Here is a 12407-nt window from a genome sequence, read left to right on the forward strand (position 1 = left end):
TAAAGTCGTCCAAATGCTCGTCAGAGACGCCCTTTTTTTTCCATTATGGGTCAAGGATGCCCATGTGTTAGGCATGCCCAAGTCCCGCCTTCGCTATGCCTCCGACACACCCCTGGGAACTTTAGTCGTCCCCACGACGGAAAGCAGTTGGGGACGCCCAAAATCGGCTTTCGATTATGCCGATTTGGGCGACCCTGTGAGAAGGACACCCATCTTCCAATTTGTGTCAAAAGATGGGCGTCCTTCTCTTTCGAAAATAAGCCTGATACTGTATTTATGGCAAACAGCAAATGGGACCTCACCTGCATTAGTGTTGGTGGTTACAGAAACTGTGCAAAGTTGCTGATTAAAGCCCCTGTGAGATTTGTGCTCACAAATGGTCATCGCTGATTTAAGCTGGTGTGATGGACACAAAAGGCTTAATTTTACAAGGCATTCTTAGTTTTGGAAAACTGTGGTTTTTGTGTGCAGAACTGGTTGTTCATAAAATTGCCACAGGTATATACATACTTGTGAGTAAATTAAACCAGAAATTTGTGAATGCCTCAGAGTAATTGTAAATGTGTGCACGTACTTCCTGTGCGGTAGTTTTAACAGAGCAAGTATATGCCTACATTTTCTTTTGAAAATTAGTGCAACTTATGTGTCAAAACTTTTCCCATGGGAAAGGTCTTGAAGAAAATTATGCACCACTATCTGGATAAAAATGCCTGTGTCGATTAAAACACTGGTGCTTTTATAATTGAGGGGGGGGGGGGGGGGGAGAGTTGCTTTTTGGCTAGGGGTGGGGAGTGAGCAATTGGAATGCCCTAGCCAGCATGTTGAATAGAGATCTGTGTCTATGACAGGTCTGATATTGGAGCTTTATAGTAGGCCTCAACGTCTCGTTGTTAGAAGGGAGGGGATAGGAAGTAAGGGGGGAAGGGGAGATTATATGTTAAAAGCTTGATGACGATATATACCTCTCATTATTTTGTAAGTGCGCTCAGAAAATGGAATCTGCATTACTCAAGACAATGTTTCTTTGTACGTGTATTTGTTAACTTGTCATTAATTAAAATGTTTTATACCATAAAATACCATTGCTTTTATCCATGTCTAAAATGGGGCAAAGGGAAGGAAAATCTTTGTGAGGCATTCCACAAGTACATTTGAACTCAGACTGTGATCACAGAATGTGGTCCCGCGCCACATTAGCACTATGTAATAATTATTTCATTTTACAGCAAAGATATAATGAACAGACCCGAGGCACTGCAAAGGAATCCAGATGGCTCTCATCACTGCCAATTCGTATGTGGCATAATTTGATAAGAGAATATCTCATATTATATTTCCCCAAGTTGTAAAAACTTAACATAGAAAACAATCCATAATGTTAATTTTTCTTACCAAAGTATCAAACTCTGGAACTCGTTACCCAAGTATATCAGACAATTAAATGTAATTTAGAAGTTTACTTAAAGCCCACTTCTTTAGATCTGTTTTTAGCTAATATGAAAAGAATTTTTTAAAAATAGTATTCTTATATTAATATTAATTGTCTTGTAATGCTTCTGTTGCGTTCTCGAGGGCCTTGGCATGCTGTCAGGTCCTCAAGGCAGCACTGGGAATTGTGACCGTCTTGGAACTGGACGTCCGGAAGGACCGGACCGGAACTCTGGACTGGAAGTAGGCAACTGAACCGGCAGAACAGGAACCGCTTCACCTGTACTTAGCCACCTTGAGCTCTAGCGTGCGGGCGGCCGACAGGACTTGTAGGGCAAGGCCGGAACTGAAGATCCAGAGGACCCACCTTGGGTCTAGGAAACACAAGGGAACAATACTAGACTGCACTAAGCGCTGCACGCAGCCGCTAAGCCAGACAGACTAGACAGACAGAAGCTTATCAGGAGCAGGGACTAGGGCAGACATACAAGCAAGGAAGAAGGGGAGACTGGGAATACCCCCAGGGCAAACCCACTAGCTAGGTCGAGGCAGGTAACAGGATAAATCCCCCAGAAGATACACGCTAGCTAGACAGATACAGGAATCAGGATACATAAGCAGGGATCCGGATAAGCACACAGGATATACGAGCAAGGTACAAGGTAGACACACGGGACAGAAGGTAGCTAGGCAGAGCGGGAAACCGGATAACACTAGCTAGCCAAAACCAGGACTCAGGACGAACAAGCAGGGATCAGGATGTGCACACCGGATATACAAGGTTCAGGATGTGCACACAGAATATACAAGCAGGGAGTAGGGCAGGCTGCAAACACAGATGGGGAAACCTGGACTGAGCTGCAGAGGCTATCTCCACAGCGAAGGCAGAAGGACTAGCAGCCAGGGTGTGCACACAGGATATACAAGGTTCAGGATGTGCACACAGAATATACAAGCAGGGAGTAGGACCGGCTGCAAACACAGACGGGGAAACCAGGGCTGAACAGCAGGCTCTAAACACAGACTAAAGGCAGAAGGATAGCAGCCAGGATGTGCACACAGGATATACAAGGTTCAGGATGTGCACACAGAATATACAAGCAGGGAGTAGGGCAGGCTGCAAACACAGACGGGGAAACCAGCGCTGAACAGCAGGCTCTGAACACAGACTAAAGGCAGAAGGCTAGCAGCCCACGCCGAAGGGCAAGGAGCTCACAGGTACTGGGAACCGAAGGGCACTACCCCACACAGAAGGGCAAGCAGCCCACAGGTACTAGACAGAAGGGCAAGCCCACACAGAGGGGCAAGAAGCCCACACAGAAGACAGGCTTAGGAGCAGCGCAGCAACACACTAACTAACCTGTCAGCCTCTGGGCATGACACCAGACAATGACACCATGCGAAGGCCCTGACTGCAAGCACAGGCCTTCCTTATAAAGGAACTCACTGATGAGTCACCACCAGCAGGACAGAAGCAGGAAGTTCCTTGCCTCCAAACAGAGGCTTGACACACAGAGGAAGTGAGCCCACAGGAAGGACAAGCAGGAGCCATCTTGGATACTGGCATAGAGGAGGCGGCAGCCATCTTGGAAGAGGCATAGCCCACACAGGTTAGGTCCAGTAAGGCAATCAGCACACAGAGCCAGAGAGAAACTAAGACAGAGACAGACACAGAGACAAGCAGAAGCCAGCACAGCCACTGACTCCCAGAAACAGGGTAAGTCTGAGGGTGGTCACGGCCACAGACGTGACAGCTTCTTCTTAATTTGTTATGTAATCCGCATTGAACCTGAGCTTTCTTGGGGAAAATGCGGGGTAGAAATGTCATAATCAATCAATCAATCAATCAATAAATACACATCAGAATGGTACAAACAGATCTGAAAATGGAGCAGATTTTATTCATGACATTTTTTTTGTGGAATGGACAGAGGCACATGCTGATTTGGTAGGTTTTGTAGGATACCTGAATGCATTGAGATAACCATCTGAAATTCACTACGCACTGTGATCATCATTGAATTTCCTTTTTGGATATGCAAATCCAAAAATGATTCACAGCTACAAGAGTACTTAGGAAGGTTGTAGAAAGAAGTAATCTATTGTGGTTTCGGAGTTATCACCCAAGGAATTTAAGATTAGGCCTGTCAGTTTTTAAGGGTATGAAGATTGTGTCCTTCAGTTGAAGATTGCCCTGGGTGTTGACAACATTTCGGAATCAGGGTTATGCAGTTGCTATAAATTAAGGAAGTATACAAAAGAGACTTGTACACCAACAGAGGTTTGCTACTGCAATATAGATCAGTATTCTTAGATATAACAACCAAACATAAATGATAGCAGCAGTGTATGGATTTGTGTATGGACCAATAATTAAAAATGAAGATGCAAAGGCCTGATATTAATGAGTCAGAGACATTAACAATTATGAAGGTTCTAATTTTATGTTTCCAAGGTTAAAATTGATAACCAGTAGATGTTCTAGTTTTTGGTATGTGATTTTGTTTGCAGAAGATCTGATTAAAGGATTAACTGTACAGAATGAGATAAACAGATTTGGCCATTCAGCATCTCTGCATCTTTCATTTACCATTCCCACCACTGGGACATGGGGTTGGGAGGGGAAGAAGACAAATCAAGATTAAGGCACAATATGCAACAAACATGCAAAACATCATGGAACAGCATGCAAATAACCATGCAAATACTTACAAAGAACATTGAGAGAGTCCTTCGTGTGTGTAGCCGACGCTGAAAAAAGAGTTGAAAGAAGGAAGAAGGAAAGAAACGTAAGCAAAGAATAAACATGATTGAAAAAAATAGAAGGAAAAGAAAGAGGATTGAGAAAACAAAGAAAATTGAAGGCGAGAGAGAACAAGAAATAGAAAAATGGCATGAGAGAAAGGAAAGTAAAATGTAAGGAGACAGAAACAAAGAGATTAAGCTAGCAACATGAGACAGTATAACAATAGCCACAAGCAGCTACAGCCTTCATTTTAAATAGAAATTGAGTGATGTTGGGGTTCTAAACGAAACCCTTTGAAGTTTGTGATCCAGTGTAAGACTTAGTCAAAGATAGTGTTGTAGATGGGCTTTTGGGACCACATAGGCCCCCTTCGTCAGATATGACCACATATGAATTGCTCTCTGTACTCATGTACAGCACCACCTTTAAATCATTTTATAGTGGTCCAGTCAAAGCTATCACAACCTGCATATATCCTAAATTTTTCTAAAACTGATAACGATACAAGAATATTGAGCTAAAGAATATTCTTATACTGTGAATAATGTCTAATATAACCACTAGCTGGGAAATTCAGGACATACGTATATAAACACATCTTATTTTGGCAATCTAACTTTTAGTTTTGGTAATTGAAAATATAGATCTCTATAAATGTTTTTAAGACGTTTGTGGATTCCAGGCCTTCTGGGTATTTTGGAACCTCTTTTGGTATCTTCCACTTTTTTTGCTTGGTTGTTCGTTTCTTTGTTTTCCTCTTTGTTGATCTTAACATGTCAACTGCACAAGGTCAACGTGCAGTATGCACTGCTATGCCAGAAAGACTGGCTTCAGGCCCTTTTCATGACCACAGATATTGTAAAATCTTCTAAAACTGAAGATTTTCTGAAAATATTCAAGGCCTGTAGCGGTTTTAGGGGCCCTTCTTTTACAAAGCGGTGGTAGGGCTACTGCACGTGTAGTGTGTGTGAAATCGACAGTACCGCCTGATTAGCACACCCACCCACCCGCGGAGGTGTTCCTGGTGGTAATCGGCAGCGCGACCACATTGGTGCACGCTGCATGAGAACCACGCATGTAGCACGTGAGCCCTTACTACTAGTTCAATGGGTGGTGGTAAGTGCAACTTTTAATTTTAGCGTACGGCCATTTACTGTCCCCATTAAAAAAAGGCCTTTTTTCCCAGCCACGGTAAAAAATGGCCCAGCACATGCCAAAAACACACGCTCACGCTACTGCAGGCCACTTTTTACCACGGCTTAGTAAAAGGACCCCTTAATTTGGCATTTTCTTTCTATGTGCAATGCTAGCTGATGCGCCATTCTGTCTGCAGTGACTTTCTCTAACTTCATATTGTGATGGCATTCAAGGGTCATGCATTTACTATATTGCCATTTTGTGGTACAATCAACGCAGTTTAAATATTATATATAGGTACTTTCCCTGTCCCTATTGCACCTGGGGCAAATGGAGGATTAAGTGACTTGCCCAATGTCACAAGGAGCCAGAGTGGGAATTGACCCGGGTTCCCCTGGTTCTTGACCACTTAGTTCTTCTTTATGTGCATGTTGCATATGCTTAATTTTCCCTGTCCCTCTAGAGCACACAGCACCATCTTGATCTTTATGAAGATTAATCAATGACAGAAGCACAAGAAGTAAACGAGCCCAGTAATGATGTGCCCCCACATCAACAAGAAGTGTGCATCAGAGAGGGCGGGACCTGGCAGAGACTCACAGAATCCTGAGCCTAAGCCTCCGTGGGACCTTATCTTACCTTTTTTCATTACTGCTGACATTTTTGTATTAAAATTGGAGCTATGATGGAAACCACCAAGGTTTAAGGGGGTTGGACAATGGGTGGCAGGGAGGGGGGAGCAGGTAAAGAAGCTACTAGTGAGGCAGAGAGGAGAGAGATGGGAATATGCTGGACTATGTGGGGAGGAGAAGCCCTTTATTCTGACGCCTGTGTTATGCAGCGTTAGAATAACACCTGGCACTTACATACATAAATGCACATTGTGACAAGGCAAGCCCCAGAGACTCCCCAGTGAAGTAGTTGAGCCCAGAACTACGGGTCCAAGAAGTCCTTGCAAGAATGAGTGAGGAGAGTAGTCCTAAAAGGATGGAATGGATTCCCAGTCCCAGCAGGGGGAGCAATGACTTGAGGCTGGGTGAGCCTGTTACTCCTGTTCCCACTAGAGGGTGAGGGGAGGATGAAGCTCAGTTTCCCTGGCTTCACCATCAGTATATAATTTCCCCCCCAGCTGTGAGAAGGGGAGGGCAGATTTCCTGGAGGTTCTCAGTCACCAGGAGAGAGGGGAGATGAATGGAGAGAGAGAGATTCCATGGAGTATGTGGAGGAAGGAAGTAGCCTGCCACTAGAGCTGCCTAAGGGAGAGGAGCCAGCTACCATGGAGTGGGATAATTCAAAGGTTGCCCTGCCCAGCACTTGAAGGCAGTGGAGGAGGCCACACCGGGCGTGGTGCTGAGAGATGGGAGAAACTGCCAACCCTGCTCCTTACAGGGTTCTCTCTGTGCTGTGAAAAGGCAGGTGATATGTGGTATTGTTTGATGTGCAAAGACTGTCCATGAAGATTTGTTCTGAACTGTTGTACTATATTTGAAGTGTGCTGAACTCTTACTAAACCCTTCTGAAGGAGGGGGAAGGGAAAGCCATTAGATCACCAGGCTGCCTCGAGCTATGTGCCGGGAGTGAACCCAGGGTCAGAGGGGAGCTGGATGGATAGAGTCAGGAAGGTAAAAGTGTGAATGTTTCCCCTTCCTCATGCTGCCGTCATCTCCGTACACTCAAAACAAAGTGAGTGAACCTATGAACTGCTGCATCCATGTTGGTGTTCTTTATTGCTGGTGGCATTTTTATTTAATCTCCCTTATGTTTTCAAACATGCTGGCTTGTGCAGCATACAGATGTACACAGAGGAAGTATAATGACGGAATAATTTTACATAGGTAGAGTAGTAATTTGTTATAAATATAATCAGTGTGTTATTTGGAGGGGATGGTTACAGGGACACCCTAGCACTGTTATATTTGTGCAGAGACAGTTTCTAACTATTTACTTATTTATGATATTTATATCCCACATTAAGCATGAATTAAGTTGAAACCTGGGATCATTTAAAATCTTTTTTTTTCTTGTGCCTACATCAAAAGAAAAAGATGGCATATGGGAACTTGCTCCTTTTGTTTTGTGAATTGAAATGGTATATTATTTTATTTATTTATTTTATTTATTGCATTTGTGTCCCACATTTTCCCACCTATTTGCAGGCTCAATGTGGCTTACATAGTACCATGGTGGCAAACGCCAGTTCCGGTATAACAGATACAGAGGGATATTGTAGAAGGTTCATGTGTGATAGACACATTTGGGAATAGGGAGGAAGGGTTAAGTTATGTCCAAGTCGAGTAATAGTTTCCTTGTGTTGCAGGATCGAGGCATTTAGGTTGGGTCCTTGGGGTATGCCTTTTTGAATGGTTAGTTTTTAGTAATTTCTGAAATTTTGGTAGATCATGCGTTGTTTGCATGGCATTTGGTAGTGCGTTCCATAATTGCGTGCTTATAAAGGAGAAGCTGGGCATAGGTTGATTTATATTTAAGTCTTTTGCAGCTTGGGTGATGGAGGTTTAAGTATGTGCGTGTTGATCATGTAGTATTTCTGGCTGGTAGGTTGATGAGGTCTATCATGTATCCTGCGGCCTCGCCGTAGATGATTTTATGAACTAGAGTGCAGATTTTAAAGGCAATACGTTCTTTGATCGGGAGCCAGTGTAGTTTTTCACATAGGGGGTTGGCACTTTCGCATCTTGTTTTTCCAAAAATAAGTCTGGCTGCGGTGTTTTGAGCAGTTTGGAGTTTCTTTATGATTTATTCCTTGCATCCTGCTTAGATTGCATTACAATAGTCTAGGTGACCCTTAGTACCATTGATTGTACCAGGATGCGGAATATTGCCCTCAGGAAGAAAGGTTTTATTAGTTTGAGTTTCCACAGTGATTGGAACATTTTCCTTGTTGTGGTTTTCGCTTGAGTTTCAAGTGTGAGATTTCGGTCGATGGTAACTCTGAGAATTTTTAGGCTATCGGAAACAGGGAGGGTGTAGTCTGGGGTGGTTATATTATTGGGTTTGTTCGTGTTATATTGGGATGCAAGGATGAGACAGTGTGTTTTTTCTGCATTTAGTTTTAGTTGGAATGCATCCGCCCATGAGTTCATGATTTGCAGGCTGAGTTTGGTTTAGTTGGTGATTTCTGTAGGGTCGTGTTTGAAGGGGATGTATATCATGACATCATCTGCATATATGTAGGGGTTAAGGCCTTGGTTGGATAAGATGTAGCTAGTGGGGTCATCGTTAGGTTGAAGAGGATCGGTGATAGTGGTGATCCTTGGGGTACACCGCAGTCTGTATTCCATGGTGATGATATATTCGAATTTGATTTGACTTGATAGGTTCTAGTGGTTAGGAAGCCCTTTATCCAACTAGGTACATTTCTGCCAATCCCGAAGTATTCAAGGATGTTTAGTAATATTTTATGGTTAACCATGTTGAACGCGCTAGACATGTCGAATTATAGAAGAAGTAAGCTTTTGCCTGCTGCAATTTCTTGTTTGAATTTGGTTAGGAGAGTAATTAGTACTGTTTCAGTGCTGTGGTTGGAACGAAATGCAGACTGTGATTCTTGCAGTATTGAGAATTTGTTTAGGTAGTCAGTAAGTTGTTTGGTTACCATGCTTTCCATCAGTTTGACTACCAGTGGGATAGATGCTACCGGCCGGTAGTTGGTGATTTCATTTTTTTCTTTGTATATTTTGGTATGGGGTAAGTAGGATTTGCCATTTTCCTTGGGGAAGAGTTCGTCTTGAAGTAAGTAATTAAGGTGGGATGTAAGAGCTAATATGAAGCATTGAGGAGCAGATTTTATTAGGTAGCTGGGGCAGGTGTCCAATTTGCAGTGAGTCTTGGTGAATTTATTAATCGCCTGGGTGACTGTTTCAGTGGTGAGGAGAGCGAAGTTTGTCCAGGTTCAATCCACTGGGTATTCATCAAGGGTTGGGTCCAGGCATTCAATGAATTTCTCTATGTCGATGGTGTTCTGTGGTAACGTGTTGCGTAAATTTACCATTTTGTGTTTAAATTATTTAGCAAGTTCGTCTGCAGATGGGATATCTGTGTTGGTTGTGGTGACCGATGTGGTGTCTAGTAGTTTGTTCACAAGGTGATAAAGTTTCTTCGTGTCTTTGTAGTCTTGCCCTATTTTGGTTTTGTAGTATGATCTTTTGGTTTGTCTTATTGCATATTTGTACTTTCTTTGAGTTTGTTTCCATATGTTGAGTGTGTGTGCATCTTTTTTTTCCATGCTCGTTCTAGTTTTCTAGTTTGCGTTTTTAGTTTTTTCAGTTCTTCGTTGTACCAAGGCAATGAGTTATGACTGCATGAGGTTCTTCTTTTTAATGGTGCTAATTTGTCTAATATGCTTCTGCATCTTTTATCCCAGTCTAGGAGATAGTATATCGAGTCAGTTTGGGCTGTCCATTCATTATCGTAGATCTTTTGCCAAAATGTTTCAGGGTCTATTTGGCCTCTTGTGGTATAGGTCATGGGTTCTTGTATTTGGTGTGTGCCTTTTTTTTGCGCCATTGAAGAGATAGGTTTAGCTTGTAGTGGTCTGACCATGGTGTGTCTGTCCAGTTAATGTCTGATATTATTAGGTTTTGGTCTGGGGACAGTTTGTGTGTGAGGAGGTCAAGTGTGTGCCCTTTGACATGTGTTGCTTATATATATGGCAATTTGAGGTCCCATAGTTGTAGGAAGTCTTTGCACTCCCGTGCGTAGGTGGAGTTTGGGTCTTCTAGGTGAAGGTTAATGTCGCCTAGTAATAATATATTGGAGTTTGCTATGCAGGTGTTTGATATGAAGTCCATGAAGTGTGATTGGCAATCGTTCCAGTTTCCTGGTGGTCTGTAAAATAAGACTCAGCTTAGGGGTCAAGCAAGGTTGTGTGGTGGATTCTGATAGAGGTGATTTCGAGTTGGGGTGTTATGGACTTGGCGGTGGTTGCGGTGGTGAAGTGGGATCGGTGGATTAGTGCTATGCCTCCTCCTCTCTTTTCTTTCCTGGTCCAGTGGGTAATTTTGTATCCTGGGGGGCATAGTTCTAGAATTATGGGCTCGTTTTGTTCATGGATTCATGTTTCATTAATGAAAAGCAGATCGAAATGTTCTGACATGATCCAGTCTGTTATTATTTCTACTTTATTTACCACGGATCTGGCGTTGATGTAACTCACTTGTATTTTTTGGTAAGGGTCAGTTGTGTTCGGTGTTATGGTGACTTTTGTTAGTTGTCAATTCTTTGGTAGTCTGGGTTTGTTCTGGCCTGTTTTTCCCTTGTGTTGTTGTTGTCCGCATGTTGGTGTACTATCTTTTTTTGGGATGTTGCCAATTTGGTGGGGTGTATTTGGTCAGTCTATTGTGGTTATGTATTATGGGAATGATGTTGAGTTCTGCGAGTGGGGTGGATAGTGTGTGGTGGATCAGAGATATGGAGTAGATTGTTAGGAGTAATTTGGCGGTGTTCATGTGGTATGTGTTCCCTTTAGGCTGCTGGTAGGTACGTTTGGTGGTTGTGTGATTGGGCTTTGTTCGTTATGGGTGGATCTTATGTTCTGGGCTTATGTGTTTTATGTATTTTCGGCTTGTCTAAAGGTCTTGTGTGGTCAGTGGTGGTTCTGAAGCCTTTGTAGTGTTGGGATTTGTGGTTGATCTGAGTCCTTTTTAGTATTGGTGGGCAGGGGAGGTGGTTTAATTGCTTGGATTTAGATGGTATACTCACAGATAGTTGTTCAGATGTATTGCCCTTAGTTCATGTTGTGTAGGAGGGTGGAATCTGGGGGAGACTGCCCAGGGTCCTGATTGCCCAGCAAATTTGACCATAGTTTTTAAATTTGCGAGGGTCCTGTGGTCTATAAAATGTACTTGCCTTTTTTATTACTACTTTTTCACAGAAAGATTGAATAATTAGAGAAGGGCTTCCTTCATGCAGAAGTTTTGTCCAGCATCAGTCTAAATATGCCAACATTGTCCAGTTCAGAACACTGTTAGCCGACAAGTTCATACAAAGTTAATTATGTTCAGTAGAAAATAAATCTGTTGCCTCTGACTGCTTGCTATGTGAATATTGCATAAAGTATTACAAATTAAGGGCATTTGCTTTAAACTTTGTTTGAATTAATTTATCGAGTCCATACATGTACATGGTTTTGCTTTTTAATCCCAAACGTGAATCCTAAGGGTGGTTGAACAATTAGGTATAAACTGTGTTGTTTCTGACTTTACTTGTTTTGGAATTTGGACTGCTTTGTGTCCTGTGCTGATCTGTACAACTGCTGTCTTAGCAGAGTACAGAAGAAAATGATTTATGTTACTTTTACCAGTATTTTTACTGCTTTTAGAATCTGGCTTTCTGGGGGGGGGGGGGGGGGGGGGAGGTCAAGGTGACTGCGGAATGGCAAGGGCTTGGCAGGCCGGGAACTGGGATGGAGGAGATTACTTGTGGCAAGGACGGGCTAGATTTCTGCGGGGACAGGCGTGGATGAACTAGATTCCCCACGGTAACGGGTTGGATTTCTGTCCCAATGCAACTCTCTACTTTGCCGTTCTCCTGGTGTACTTGGGTCTTTCTATCAATATTAGTGCTACTTTGCCCCTTTCTCCATACCTTGGGGTCTATTTCACTGTTTGTGTTGCATTGCCCTCTCAAAGCAGCTGGGAGATTTTATACCACTGTTAGTGCTGTTTGCACTTCTTTTGGTGCTGAGGGATCTTCATGCCACTCTTGATGTTTTGAAGTGCTGTTGCCTCTGTGGCATATACCTGCTAACATGTTTTATGTAAGTTTGATTAAAAATGGATGGAAAAAGTCATTTTTGTGAATGCCTCATTGACTTGAATCGATTTGAATGATCTGAATAATTCAGAATTGGAAAATAGGGATAATAAAAGTTGATTGAATATGAACCAAACTAAAAATGTTTGCCATGCACATACCTATAGCTCACATAAAAAAACTTGTCTAAAAATGTATGTACAGTAAGCTCTCACACCGATGTTAACATGGCAGTGCTCATTCACGGTTTGTACAGACTCTCCTTATATATAAGTATTTACTAAGCACAATGTCCTTTCTCTTCGATACTAAGCAAACAGTTTCA

General features: G+C 42.7%; 1 protein-coding gene across 3 annotated transcripts in view; it reads right to left on the bottom strand.

Annotated features, from left to right (window-relative positions):
* Positions 1 to 12407, bottom strand: part of ARAP3 (ArfGAP with RhoGAP domain, ankyrin repeat and PH domain 3) — a 218876-nt gene that overhangs the window by 5022 nt on the left and 201447 nt on the right. For 2 of the 3 annotated variants that reach the window (XM_030211194.1, XM_030211195.1), the window contains one exon: positions 4141 to 4179. The exons of the other annotated variant lie outside the window; for it this stretch is intronic. In XM_030211194.1, the coding sequence (XP_030067054.1) occupies positions 4141 to 4179 (39 nt within the window). The remainder of the gene's footprint in view (positions 1 to 4140; positions 4180 to 12407) is intronic. 3 annotated transcript variants of the gene reach the window in all.

This window comes from Microcaecilia unicolor, chromosome 8 (assembly GCF_901765095.1).
Source record: "Microcaecilia unicolor chromosome 8, aMicUni1.1, whole genome shotgun sequence".
Lineage (NCBI taxonomy): Eukaryota > Metazoa > Chordata > Amphibia > Gymnophiona > Siphonopidae > Microcaecilia > Microcaecilia unicolor.